Genomic DNA, 15712 nt, shown 5'->3' with positions numbered 1-15712 from the left:
TTCTACTTCAAAACTTATATTAGGTTGGCACATCATTGATGTATCGTCATTGTTGTATATAGTTCTACTGATGTTGCATTGACTAACAAAGTTGAGTTAAATTTGGCAACTTGCCTAAGAAACCCAACTACAAGCATATATATATTTGGGTATTACGGAGGATGTGTCATACACAGATTAATTTTCAAAGAATGTTTAGTTCGAACTTCTTTCATATAATCTTTTACACGGTACACAACCCATGTTTAATAAGAGATTATATATGCGGTACAATAACACAATATATGAAACGCTTTAAAAGACCTACAACATTATACATACAAACAATATATTTAAAATACCCTCGTGTTTGAAAAAACAATATCAAAATTCAAAAAACATTAAAAATTAAAAAAACAATCAAAAGAAGTTTAATTACCAAACAATTACACTACTAATAAAGATGACAATGAATTAATTAATTGAATCTAAACCAACCAAATAAAACTACTGCTGGATGTTAAAACATCTGGTGAAAAAAGATGAATGTTTAGTAGTAGTCTTCTTCTTTTCACAACAACAATTTATCTCCTGCACCTCACGTAATCGGTCTTCCACAGCGTCTAGCCTTGCAGCGAATTTTTTAATATTAACCGCTATAGTAGGTTTACCATCAATCATGACCAGCTTCACCATATGTTTCTCATCTTTAGTAGCACTCTTCTTTTGATCACTACTACTACAATAATTCCTCTGCTTCTCACCTAATCGTATACGCTCTTCAACATCACCTAGCCTTGCACCGATTTTCGCAATATTAATAACCGGTACTGTAGGACAACAATCATGATCACCAGTAGTAGTAGTAATAGTCATGACCACCTTAAGTTTCTTTTTATCTATATGTTTTTTCCAATCTTCGGATGTAAATATAGCCGCAATCATGTTATCCTCGCTGATGAAAGTATCTTCGGGGACTAACAATAATCTTCGAATCGAAATCTTTTCCTTGGCGATCTCGCAAGGAAGAGGCATTACACGTCGAAACTTTCTCGTGATTACGATTTCACATGTTTCAAACGGTTTGATAAGGCCTGCTCTTGGTTTTACGCTATAGAGTTTCGCACGTGTGGTTCTCAGCTTGAATGCCATATGATAAAGATTTGATTTGTTGGTAAGCTTTACCGTACACGACACTTGACTCTTGGGTTTGAAAACAAACTTTAGCTCTTTTTCGGGTTGAATTTCGCCATAATCTTTAACATCCGCAACATACACCATTATTGCTCCGATGATATTTAGATACAATAAATCGCAGAAGGGTTTTTTTTTGTAATAATTTGACCAGTTATATAGATTCGACTTTGGGGTTGTATAGTATGATGAATATAATATACATGGCTGCCCACCTTTATTTATAGATGGGAAATAACAACCAATCCTAGCTGTAGTAGTTTATAGAGTCCAAAACCGTTTCATCTTTCATTTATGGTAACAAGAGTTCACCTTATTTTTAGAAGGGTTTTAAGTTTTAACGCGCTTTATTTTTAACTCGATCACTTTTTGTTAATCTTGATAAAAACTACTGTATTATTTAGTTACGTACCTTAGATATAATTTCTAATTAAGAAATCTTTAAAGATAACTCTACTTATATAATAATAAAGTTACCATGTATTTATTGAATTATTTAACTAGCTATATTACCAGTTTAAAATATTATGTATGTATATCCTTATTAAAGAATATAGGCCCCTGTTGAAAGTTACAGGAGAAAAATGTCTATTATGCCCTCATATCAAATCAAATCACTTGAAATTATCTCAAGCAAAAAAGTATCAATACCAGCTACGTATGGTAAGTATTTAACTCATTCTTATCAATACATAATACGTATGGTAAGTATTTAATTCATTCTTTCAATACATAATTTTCAAATTTAAGAAACGAGTAACAAATGTCTGCACAAAATACCTACTTATGGTAAGTTTTAAATCATTGTTATCAATATATACATAATTTTAAACGACCCATTAATATATAATTTATAACTTTTCAAAACTTTTGGAACAATCTTTTACTTAATTCATAATAATTTCCATAATTATAAAATGCTATGATTTATTGAGTTGTATATAAATAGCTTTCATTCCACACAAAACTTTAATACTACAACATCAACAAACTTTTCGATCTTTATATTGTGTCCTCAAATGGCAAAAACAGGCCCGATGCTTCTTCATCGCGCAAATGGAAACATCGTCGACACTCGCACACACAGCCTTAAACTCCTGGTACGTAATTCCATCAATGCTTCCAATAGACGCGCTCCAATCTCGCCTTCTGCAGCCCTAATGTCGTTGCAACCAACAATCTGTTACTATTACTTTGTTGAAGTCTTTACCATGGTACCCCGCTGCAACGCGCGGTTACCATGCTAGTATTAATAAAACAAGATTGTGATGATGTCATTTTATTTTAAGAAGACTTCTTGATATGTAATCTTGATTTTTTTTTATGACATCATCTAATAATATTTAAAAGTGGGCAAAAAAAATAATGGAAACTTATTCCAAGATATTGTGACTTTAATATATTTTTAGTAAATAATCATGAAAGGTTTCTATTGAAATGGGAAACAAATATGTAGAATAATTAATTATTATAATATCATTTGGGAGTTAAAGGTATAAGATTTGAATTATCATTAGCTTTTCAACATAGCTAATGCGATATATATACTATAAATTTTGAACAAATTGTAGTTTTAACATCGCTTACTCAAATTATACAATATAATAGTGTTCAACGTAATAAAAAGTTAAAGACGTTCATTATGGTATATCATTGAAAAATCAAATTCTATTCAAGTACCCGCATAATATGCGGGTTGATTAGCTAGTATATACAAACTAAAATGTATTTTTATTTTCCAGTTAAACTTTACGTAAGCATTTATAATGACACCACAAGTCAACGTGACACTTAACAGATGGAAAATAAATAGGTTTAATTTTTACTCCCAGCCTGCGTTTTGCCATGATCGACGTTAATAGAACAAGCTTTCAATGGATATTTAATCGATCACCGAACCTGGACTTTGACTGGCTCAAATGGTGTAGCTTTAATTTTTTATTCTCCTAATTTTCAGTTATGAGTTATCTATGTACCCATGTTTTACGTGTTTTCTTTACATTCTTGTTTGCAATCTAGCTCCTCGCTGGCTCCTTTCATCAATAAAATAATAGGTTTACCAATTTATGAATTTTTTTACTAAAAAAAAAAAAAAAAAAAAAAAAATATGCATCATCATACATCACCTGACCACTGAGCATGCCAACAAGGCAAACTCAGAAATTTATTCGTATCTTTCATATATATTTTTGTAGATTTTTAATTTTAATGTTTTAATTTGATCATTTTCATTGCTAAAAGTGTTTGTATTCTTTTGGACCTTTTACAATAAAGTTTAATTTTTTATTATATAAAACAAACAAACTACATTGATAGAAAAAAAATAATTATAGATCTGATTTCATTTGATGTTTTCTTGAATATGTTTTCATTTACTTCAATTTTTTTATTTCCAATAATGTATTATTTGATATTGGAAAATTAGAATTAGAATAATTTTTACCATTGAATATGTTTAAGCATATGAACGACAACTATCCAATCCTGGCATAAGGGGAGGTATGATGTAGACAGACCTTACCCCTATACAAATGTATAGAGGCTGCTTCTAGATCCACCAAAGTGGAAGGGACCTCCGGCCCAAAGAGTGAAAAATATGGTTAGATCCACCGGAGTGGAAACTTTAACCGGATAAGAATAATCTCGATCTCAAACTCTCAATCTCAAATAATCGATCTGGATCTTGAAATCATAGGCTGAAGCTCCGATCCAAGATCCAGGAGAAAAAGCTGTTAGAGGTGAGAAGAAAAAAGAGTGGAGAGAGAGAGAGAGAAAAGAGAGAAACCCAAACCAAGAAGTATGCCCGAAAATATGTTTAAACATATGTATATGTATATGATAATTGTGATCAAAATGTGTTTTTCTTAAATTATTGAAATCTGTTTGATCTGAAAACTTACTTGGAAGTTACTAGTAGTGGAAGAACAAAAATTCTTTCTCGCATGTTTCCTTTTTTAGTTAATAAGTGTTGAATATATACACCACTAGCTTCTGGCGCAGTGGCCAGTCGGGGTACCTTCTGAGTACCTTGGCGAGAGGGGATGTTGGATTGGAGGTCATGGGATCGAATTTTATATTTTCCATTGATCTCGGACATTTACCTTTTTAGCGTAAAATGGGCTCCCATTGGGGGTACCAGCGGTGTAAGGTGTCTCGAACCCTGAGCATACTGTCCGTTTGGATATAACTGCTCAGCTCGATGGAATGACCTTCCCACCCGCTGTTCAAAAAAAAAGTGTTGAATATATTAAATTTTTAAATGTATAAATAATGTTTGTATATATTATCTGAAAGATATGTAATTAAAGATTATTTTTGTTTATTAAGTCAAAAAATATATATATAATTTGACTTAATTAATAAGTTTTAACTATTAAATTTATCAGGTGAAAAAGAAACGGGACTTAAGATTATTAACAATAGATCAATGGCAACAAAAATAAAATTTAGAGTTAGCTGTAAGAATTATCCTTATAGTTTGTGATGGATTTTAAGTAAAAGTTTCATTACGTGAGGGGCACTTTTTAACGAATATAAATAGACTACATTAAACTAAAGGAAGTAACATGCGACAAAAATATTAAGTTTAGACCAATTTTACTAATTTTTCAGAGGGTTTTAACTTTTAAACACGAAAATGAACAACCACATCATTTAGTTTTATTATCTCTCAAATAAAATATAAAAAAACAGTTTTTTATGATTAATTTCTTTTAAGTTTATTATCAATTTATATGTTCACTTTTTTATATAATAACACATATAATTATTTTAAGCTACTATTTCAGAAGTTATATTTGATTTATTCGAATACTTTTCTTTTTTATTTTTGTGATTATTAATATACTAGATAAACTAGAAATAATAACATGTTAATAAAAATAAAAATGGGAAACAAAAGTGTTGTTGAAGTCGTATCCATCTAATTTTAGTAGTTAAAATATAAATAAAACACGTGACAAAAATACTTAAAGCTAATTTTTAGAAAAAAAGTAATCCAAAGAAAATTTTTGCTTGAATATCTTGTATCACAAATTCAAAGTAAGATGCACATCAAAAATAAACTATTAAAAAGAAAAAAATAATTTTTTTATAAATGTTTTTTTTAAAAATCATAAAAAAATATATTTTTTTATTGGATTAAATGTGCAATTTTCAACAACTTAGAAGAACTAAAACCGTAATTTACACTTATCAAAAATGTCAAAGACTTACTTGGTTTGGGGATGAAAATTACAAAAAATGTGATGGAGATGTTGCGAGGACTTATTGGACTTATTGTGAGGATTTTCGTCCTCCATAATTGCCATTTTTGTTATAGTGTTTAGAGATGAAAGGTACAAGTCATGTCAAGTTGAGGCACTTTTAGTTTACTACTCTATAAGTGTTTGCACTTTTAATTTGCATGATCTTGAACAACAATGCCAAATATATACATCAGTTCTACTCCTAAATATGTTTCCAAACAAAAATACCAAAACTGAAAAGATATTCAAAAATTATTGACAATCAAAAGAAGTTTAATCATTAAACAATTACTCTGATAAAGATGACAATAAACTAATTATTGAGTCTAAACCAACCAATTAACTACTAGATGTTAAAACACCTGGTGAAAAAGGATAAATGTTTACTCTTCTTCTTCTTTTCATCACAACAGCACTTCTCCTGCACCTCGCGTAATCGGTCTTCCAAATGGTCTAGCCTTGCAGCGAATTTCTGAAAATTAACCACTGTAGTAGTTTTACCATCCATCATGGCCATACGTTTCTCATCTTTAGCACTCTTCTTTTGATCACTACTACAACAATTCTTCTGCTCCTCAAGTAATCGTATACGCTCTTCAACATCACCTAGCCTTGCACCGAATTTTTCAATATTAACCGGTAATGTATGACAACCATCATCATCAGTAGTAGTCATGACCGCCTTAAGTTTCTTTTTATCTATATGTTTTTTCCAATCTTCGGATGTAAATAAAGCTGCGATGTTATCCTTGCTGATTGAAGTAGTAGTATCTTCGGGGACTAACAATAATATTCTTTCAATCAAAAACTTTTCCTTGGCCATCTCGCGAGGAAGAGGCATTACAAGTTGAGCCTGTCTCATGATTACGACTTCACATGTTTCATACGGTTTGATAAGGCCTGCTCTTGGTTTTACACTATAGAGTTTCGGATGTGTGGTTTTCACCTTGAATGCCATATGAGAAAGATTTGATTTGTTGATCAACTTTACGGTACACGACATTTGAGTCTTGGGTTTGAAGGTGAACCTTAGTTCTTCGGGCTGAATTTCGCCATTATCTTTATGATCATCCACAGCACTGAACATTGTTGATATATAGATACAATAAATCAAATAATAATCTCCTTGTATTTAACTTGACCAGTTATATATAGATTCGACTTTGGGATTGTGTGGAGATATCATATATATACGTACATTCTGGCTGCCACCCGTATTTATAGAGGGGAAATAACAACCCATCCTAGTTTTATGAAAAACTGTTTCACCCGCTATTTTATCCTAATTAAGTTTTTTAAATTAACAAACAAATAAGATAATAAATAATAAAATAAAGAGAAAAAGGTAAATGAGAGAGAACCTTTTAGTCCATATACCATCTTAGTACCTAGAGCGCACACCGCATAAAAATCATGTCCGGTAAGTCACCATCCTCACAGATGAATCGCATGATATACTTGTCTTTGACAAGTTTTGAAAACTTTATGCTCATGTGGTTACATGATGACAGTATCACTGGAATTTCACCCCATTTGTAAATAAAATAAATAACATACATAAATATACGAATCCATTATGCTATTCGATTTGCACCTTTCAAAAGTATAGAGTCAGGTGATCAATTGCGAACTAACAGGGTACAAACCGCACGGTTCCTCCCTTATGCAGATAGGAAACTCATGCAAAAAAGACCGCACGGATGAGGGCGACATCCGTTCGGTATATAACCTCGACCATCGATCACCCAACTAATGATCCCAATTAACCCAAGATCTTTCACCATCAACAAAACTAAACTGATAAAAGACTATAAAGCATTCTAGATCGATTATAGACGCAACAAGAGGCGACAATGCAATAAGCTTCAACTAGGAAGTTATTTGCTAGATTTCGATTGTATGCAAATCAAGGGTTAAGCAGATTCAAACTTGAATGAAAATCAATGTTAACTAGATTCAAACTTGATATTTTAATCTAAACCTTTGATTTTAATTTAAGTATTAAATTTGGTTCAGTTTTATCTATAAAATTGAAAGCAATTTTAAAAAATCTTAATTATTCTATGAAAAATGATTAATTATCCTAATTAAATAGACTATGAATCTTTTTAATCATAATATGAGAACAAATGACAAGCGATAAGATTAGTAAAGAGAATTTATGAAATTCACCTGCCATAATTTTAAGATATTAGAAGAATTTTTAGTCTAATTTTTAGGATAACCTATCATGTTACTTTTTTTACATAAATTATCTCTTGTATCTATTTATTATTATATAAATAAAACAAAATTTTGATTAAATCATTGTTTTAAAAAAAAAAAACCTTATTTGTCATTTTGAGGCTTTTTCTTATTAATAAACTTTTTTATGTAATTGTATTTATGACATCATATTAAAGTTTTAATTTTTATAAATCCTCCATTAAGAAGTTTAATAAAAATAATCAAACTTAATGTAAAATAACATATTTTTTTATTATCTAATCATATACTTGTATCATTTTCTTAGAATAACATTTGATTTTGAAAAACATGGGTTACATTATTCAATATACTGGTTTAGTGTTTCACCCGATATAATATCCCAATTAAGTTTTCTAAACAAATAAATTAATAAAATATAAAATACTTACTAATACTAAATAAATTTCAGGAGTGAGCTTAGATAGGAAAAGTATAAGCTTTTTATACTAACAGTTATATTTAACATTTTCCATATATAATATTGAATAAATATATACGAATTTAAATAGTCAGGAAATTGCAACAATTAGAACAATACTTGGAATCTTTGAAATTCGTGAAAATCAAATCTATTTGATGGTTTGGAAAATTTTAGAACGAAATAACCGGAAACTGCCTTTAGGCTGTTTTTAAAGTATCAAAATTCAAAGATATATAGAAGATTAAAACCAATCAAAAGAATTTTTTAATTAAGTAGCTAATTTGTTGGTATCGATACTAATTCTTAGCTGAAGAATCGGCAGACTTAAACGAACCTCCTCAACGTCCATGCATTTAATTTTTCCATAATATCCGACTGGCTTAACCAACGAAACCAAGTATGTATCTCAATTCTCAAGTATGTACATCTCACAAAATGTTTTCATTTTGTTAAGATGATTTTTATTTTTTTTGGAACTGCTTTGTCAAGATATTTTGATAGAACATCTTATCATAAGAAAACCAAATTTAGAGAAGACAGATAAACAAGGGAGTATCTTCGACAATACAACATTCATTCAGACTTTTGAGACAATAGTACGTTAAAACAATCACTTCAACTCGGCCACAGTCATCACATTGCCAATATCGTCTTCACAATCATCAGAGTTTTCTTCATTACTTCAGTTTCTCAAATAGCTTAGGTGCGACCTGCAGGTACATCATCTTTGTATTTAAAAAAATGAGGAAAAATTTACATGTAGGTTGACTCGAGACATCAGGTTGGGATAATAAGCTTACACATTTGTCAACACATTGCCAATAGTCAAAATATTGTCCTGTGCAATGCTTGTGCCCAGTTTCATCTGCTTCCACCCTTTTCACACATCCCTGTGGAAAACAATTGATCTTAAGTAAGAAACGTGACAACCAAACACCTTTCATACAAAATTTTCCTTTAGTTTTATCGGACTGCACATACTTGAGTGACATAAAAACTAAGTTTATTTATCTAAAACGGAACAAGTTGCATGACACCCATCACAGATGGCAAAATGGACGTATTAGGTGACTACTCAAAAGTCAGGTTCTACTCCCTAAATTTACATTTTTTAACATGATTAGTGTCACTCAAATATTTTGACAAATTATGTTATTTTAACAATAGCATAATGATTTTAAAAATAGGGTAGATCGATGTTTGGAATCCCTTCGGCCCCTCCTATGTACCGCATTGGTGCCTTGGTGCCTGCTAGATCCCATGATTTTTTGAATCGATGGTTAGCTACCATTCTCAGTCTTGACTTTGGCAAGAATCGAACACGCGTCCCTCAAGATAACAGGCCCTCAATGGCGTGATGGAGGCCAACCCACCTAAGTGAGTTGGTTATACCATATAATGATTTGAAAATAAATGATTTAGAAGGTTTAAAACATTACTACACTTGAAGAGAATTTAGACTTGTTTGACCTATTTCCTTGTTAGATAAATATTTCAGGTAACATCTGTTGCATAACTAGAAATCCCAATGAGAATGGGTATGGATACTTACAACTACGGATGTAGAAATAGGTAACGGTTACGGTATTATTTCCAACAATATTGCTTGGATTAATGGTTGGGTTTGAATAAAAATTATACGCAATTGTGGGTTATTTTATGTTCCAAGTATATATTTCATATAATATAAGATCAGGGGATTTTTCGTTATCAACCACTCATAAATTTCTTCATTAAAAGTCTACAAAAATAAGTTGCAAAAACATATTAAAAAGAATTCACGTCACTAACTTTACAGGATTATACATTAAGTATTGCTAAGTTCTTTAAAATTGAATGATCAGTTTTTTAAAAGTTCAGTTCATACACTAGCAATTTAGCCGAAGTTCCTTACATTCAAGTGCCATTAGCCATTTCCATTATTAACATCGTTTGGTTTGATGCTGGTTTTGGATAACAAATTGTGTAAACATTGGTGGGTTAGTGTATGTTACAAGTATACTGTTAGCATACTGAGAGTGGATTAATAGTCATGTTCTTAGTTCAAAGTGAAAAATAAAAACAGTTGCAGAAATACTTTTAATAAGGTAAAATGAAAGATAAGCTAACCAGATGCTTAAGTTCTACTTTATTGATCGCAAAAAAAATTAAAACCAAACCAATCATTCATCAACCCTCCATTATACTGAAAGGAAAATTTATGAAACTTTCTTTTACAAGGAAAGTAAGGAGATTGTAGGCAATAAAAAGACGATGATAGATCGAAGCAGATCAGCGGTAACAAAGACAACATCTGACTGAAGCAGGTCCATGGAGGTGGTGACAAAGGATGATCGGAAGTTGAAAAAAGAGCTCGATTGTTTAATGAGAAGAAGGAAATTAGAGCATTTTATTTTATTGTGAAGAAGCAGAACAAGCGATTACCCCAAATTTTAATGTGAGATTTGTGGAAGAATCATGGGAATGAAAAAGAAAGAGCCGAGGGCCAAGAGGGAGTGTATAGGCTTACATACCAGGAAAGGATTATATAGCCCAACTTCCTTAGTCCACGTGTTTCTATGGGTTTGGTTGTCACTTTTTTATACCCAATCTAATAACCTATATTCCAAACACATTCAATAGATTGGTAAAAGGTGTAGATGGGAGGGAACACCCCGATCCCCGGTACCACATTGGTACCACCATGCCCATGCCACACAAATCCTAGTAAGACCCCTCCACTAAATACCCCACAAATGAGCAATATCTATGGTTAAATATCCTCAAACATGCTTGCAGGTGGATTTGAACTTGCGCCCCATCATTGGTAAAGGGTATACATGGTAGGGTCCGGCTTTGTAGAGGGTAGCTGGTCACTTGAGCTAACTCAAGTGGCTAACACATTCAATAGAAACCTATCCCATTCCAATCCCAATCCCTTTAACCAAACATACCACTTTGACTTATGAGGAAAAAAAAATTAAATCTGAATAGACCCATTAATAACTAAATTGGTTGGAACTTTCGCCTCTAAACGACCATTCATAAGTAGATTGATTGGAATTTCCACCTCTAACGCCCATTAACACTTAAACATACCTATGGTAAATTAGGGCTTCTCAACATCTAAAACTAACTTATAATCGTTCTTAATTCAATTCTTATTACCTCTAAGATCACAAATTCGACCAAATGCTTAGAACTTACTTAAGGCTGAAAATCCTCGTCAATAATAAAAACTTGTGGTACTGATCTTATCACATCCTGAGGTCAAAAATCTTTTCAATAAAGCTTAAGCGGCTGAAATACTGTAGATACCCAACCAGTAAGACACACACATGTGCTTACAGATTACACAATTAAAAACATTAAAATTATGGTTCATAGTACTTCAAAAGGGGAAAGAAAAAACCTGGTACTCGAGCCAAGCCCTAACACACTTGGGCTTGCATGAATCTTCAAAGTACTTCTTCTGGTCAACTGGTTCTTCATCTGCCCTGGATATAGAAGAACAAAAGAACAAAGGTATTAGAACTTTTAAGCAATACATACATTATACATCATTTAAATGCAAAACCAGCTTGCATATAAGGTTCCAAAAAGTGAGAAGAGAAGTAGTGAATGTGATTTGTGTTGTGTACCAAAATGAGTCCTAAACTACTACCACCACCATTGTAATTTACGGGCCTAATGAGGAACTCTACACTATCATAGAGCTAGAACACTATGGCATCTCTAGAATGTTCCAAATTATGTGCCATGTGATGGTTTATGTATCGACTACATTTCATACTTGATCATGTGACCACATGGGCCCACATATGAAGGCTCTAGGTCACAAGTTGAAAACTTTTCAATGGCAAGTGGACAAACTATATCTTGTGATCCATGTGTGAAGATGGTGACTTACCGGCGGGAGTTCTATGTGGTATTATCTCTGGGTACCAAAATTGTATATGGGGCAAGAGGATTCCCACCTATTTACCCTTTTTTTCACAATTCATATCAATATATAAATAAACGCTGTGAAAGTGTGAATAGATAGTTGGATACAAAAATGTTCAACCCAAGAAAAAAAAACCTAAACATCTTTTAACATACTAAACCGAAAAAAAAAAAAAAAAACCAAGAATAATTACTCGGATATTGATCGAGATAACAAAAATCTTGTATCATTACAACGACTAAAAAATATTTGTTAGCTTGAAGATTTCCCTCAAAAAGACACCGTTTTTAACTTGGAAATCCCAATAGTAGAAATATTTACAAAACATTTCGGTCTATCACCTAAGTCTATTGTTCAAACCCATACCATAGTTATTCAGAACTGCACCCAAACACCATTTAAGAAATCTTAAACCAGACATCTGAATTCACACATTAACACACACACACACACGAAGGGGGGGTTTGGGATTGCTTATTTTTCTACTTATTGCTTGTTTAATTAAGCAGATAAGCAATAACAAGCGCTTGTAGAAAAAATTGCTTCTGTGCTTATTTATAAGGATTTTAGATTTTTTTTTTTTTTTTTTTGAAAAGAATTTTAGTATCTTCTATTAATAACAGTTGATTAAATAAATAAATACGTATGAAAAATGACAAGTAATTAATTTATAAAGAGATAGTGAAGAAGGACTTACATAAGTTTAATAAAATCGAGCTAAGTAAGCTGTGAAAGATAATGAGAGAAAGGCAGGCAGGCAGGCAGGTTTGACTAATTTAGATCGGAAGAAACAACCAGCTACAGAAATAAAATAATTGATGGGGGGTGAAACAAAATGGAAGACTATATCCCTCAAAATCGCTTTTTGGCTTCACTTTGTATTTGACTAATTTCATTTTTTATAGTATTTGACTAATTTCATTTTCGATAAAAATTAAGTAAGTGACTGCTCAGTGACGTCTTTTGCGGGTTTTGAGCTCCAATATCTCAACGATGTATGGGGAGGTTAAGATGTAGCCAGACCTTACCTCTACCTAAGTAGATAGTCTGCTTCCAGTTTCTACCTAAATGGTTGAAAAGGCCCTCCAACCTTTGCATAGGATGAAGATCGAACTCATGACCTCTGTCTCCAAAGGCAAGGGTGTTTAACACTGATCCAACCGTGCTGCTTTTTACTAATTTCATTTTCGATGGTAACGCTAAATTTTTAAACATGTTTATTTATTGATTTACTAGCATTGTACCCGCGCAAAGCGGCGACGGTGGTTTAGTGGTGTCGGTGACGGGTGGTGATCGATGACATCGATAATTGGTGTCGAGTGGTCTAACCGTGTAAGTTGATACAATGGTGATAGTTATATTTTAGAGGATAAGGATTTAAAGTGTAAATTAATTCATTAAGGGTAATTTTGGTAATATCTAATAACCCTTTTCTTATGGGTTGTTTATTAAGGGCAATCTAGTAATTTTTCATCTAACTATTTTCTAACTCTTTCCTAAAATAGGAGGTGAATAATCATTATAAAGGAGTATTAGATATATACTTATCAAATTAGTTTCTATTTTAACCTATGTATGCGCTTTTTTTTCCCCTAAATAGCAAGTTAATGGTATATAGTTACTACTAGGTGAAACCATGTGCGTTCCACCGATCTATTTTATTTTTTACGTAATTTATCGTAAATAACATACAATAAAAGAATATTTTTAACAAAAAATGAATACTTATATATAATAAACAAACATTTCATATGGATTGAAAAAATTAAAAATAAAACATAATAGACGTATACAAATTGAAGGTACCTAGAATTTATTACATAAGAAAAATTGTAAAATTGATTGAAACTAAATCATCACTGTCCAAAATCAAAACCATCTATGATTGTTTGTTTTTGACTATCAGAAAGGCAACATACAACTTGTTGATACTCTTTGTTGAAAATAAATTTCCGAGTATTGCTACCAAAAAGTATCGAGGCTTTGTCAACCTGCTCACCAAGTTTCCTTACTAAAAGTTTGGTGTCGTTAGACCTGGCTGATCCATGCTTTTAAGTAATATAACTGGTACACTTACTTTTAGAATCAAACGATGGCGTGGTATGCTAGGCACTTTAATTCTATTCAGAAAAACTTGAGTGTACAATTCTTCGTGAAAATCGGATCCGTTGTCATTTTCACATATTGAATTTACCCTCAAATAAACTTTCTCCTCAATGTCAAGTTTTGAATAACAAAAAATATAGGTAGTTTTTTATATATTAAAAGACAGATGCTCTAATAATTTATCGATCAATCACAACTCTCAATTTTTTTTATGTTGACTTTTGTTTTCAACTTTGACTGTAATTTACAGTTTTTTGTTTTCCATCACAAATTTACACTTTTTAACCAATAATTATAATATAATAGCTCAAGAATAATATGTAATATATAGTTGACTGTATTTACCTACATTGAAAACAATAGATAATGTATATCCAAAAAATAGAAGCTTATATATACACACACATATATATATATATATCATAACTAAAAGTACGTTCTATTTTATATTTATAAAATTGATAAATTAAAAATAAATAAAAATCAATGTAAATATATAAAAGTACTTGTACTATTATTCTTTTTTGAAGAGTTTTTTTAAACACATATAATAAAAATAAAGTATGTAAAAAAAACATATTTATAGAAAACATATACAACACTGTCATATTCTTATAGAAATATTTAGGATATGTTTCATCTAATAATAAGAAATTACTCCTAGTTGTGTAAAAAAAGAATGTAGTACATCAAGTGTAACAATAAAACAAATAAAATGATAATAATTTGTTATGATTTTTTTTTAATATTCAAATATCTTAACTATGTCAGAATCTACAACTTTAATGAATATATTATGATTTTCTAATATTTAAATATCGATAAGCGTGTCACGATAAAAATATCGATGGACATAGTTTTAAAAAGTATTTAAATATAAAAGTCAAAGTTTTTATATATAGATTAAAATTAATTAACAAAATATAGTATACTAAATTTGAAATCATAACAAATTAACATCTATATTGAAAATGTCGTATGTATTGTGTATTAGACACATACCTAAGTTTTAGTGTTTAATCTAAAATATAAGAATTTACCACCTTATAATAACTTTTTTTATTTAATATTATATAGATACAGATATACATTTATATATTGTAAGAAATGAACATAAAAAGTGGTATCATTTAAAAGGAAAATGTAATTAATGAATTTAAAAGGAAAGAAAGAATATTAAATTTGATGTTGTTTTTATATAAAACTCACAATTTTACATATAAGAACTTGTAAAGTATATATAACATTTAATAGGAAGTACAACATCAATCTCCCATTAGGTGAGTTGGAAAAAACAGCATCCTTACTAGAAGTGTCACGTTTGAATCCTAACACAAACATTTATTTTTTAAAAATGCAAGACACTCTTAGATACTTATGTAAAGGCCTACTAAGCAAAGTAGGCGCATACATCGATGCTGACATGTCTCTGTATCGATATCGTGATGACATGTAGGAAAATATTGACGTGACAGGCTAAGAGACTGCCACCCGAGCACTTTGAGATAGCCTTATATATATGTAGAGATTCGAGACAACATTCAATCTTCAAGATCTTGACAATGCAATCTTCTCTCATTCTTTACTTTTTAA

At 31.0% G+C, this 15712-nt stretch overlaps 3 protein-coding genes across 3 annotated transcripts; all 3 read right to left on the bottom strand.

Annotated features, from left to right (window-relative positions):
• Nucleotides 1-486: 486 nt before the first annotated feature.
• On the bottom strand, nucleotides 487-1260 carry LOC122591808 (vesicle-associated protein 2-2-like). Its single transcript, XM_043764042.1, has one exon. The coding sequence runs from the start codon at nucleotides 1258-1260 to the stop codon at nucleotides 487-489; it is 774 nt and encodes a 257-aa protein (XP_043619977.1).
• Nucleotides 1261-5766: 4506 nt separating this feature from the next.
• LOC122591807 (vesicle-associated protein 1-3-like) lies at nucleotides 5767-6507 on the bottom strand. Its single transcript, XM_043764041.1, has one exon. It carries the CDS (start codon nucleotides 6505-6507, stop codon nucleotides 5767-5769), a length of 741 nt encoding a protein of 246 aa, XP_043619976.1.
• Nucleotides 6508-8580: 2073 nt separating this feature from the next.
• Nucleotides 8581-12841, bottom strand: LOC122592977 (cytochrome b-c1 complex subunit 6-1, mitochondrial-like). The gene is made up of 4 exons (XM_043765310.1): nucleotides 12711-12841; nucleotides 11480-11564; nucleotides 8889-8978; nucleotides 8581-8798 (listed from the first exon to the last, which is right to left on the bottom strand). Coding segments are annotated over exons 1-4 (210 nt in total). The 5' UTR covers nucleotides 12713-12841; the 3' UTR covers nucleotides 8581-8765.
• Nucleotides 12842-15712: the final 2871 nt, after the last annotated feature.

The sequence above is a fragment of the Erigeron canadensis genome, chromosome 3 (genome assembly GCF_010389155.1).
Source record: "Erigeron canadensis isolate Cc75 chromosome 3, C_canadensis_v1, whole genome shotgun sequence".
Classification (NCBI taxonomy): domain Eukaryota; kingdom Viridiplantae; phylum Streptophyta; class Magnoliopsida; order Asterales; family Asteraceae; genus Erigeron; species Erigeron canadensis.
This window is presented reverse-complemented; position numbering and strand designations above follow the sequence as displayed.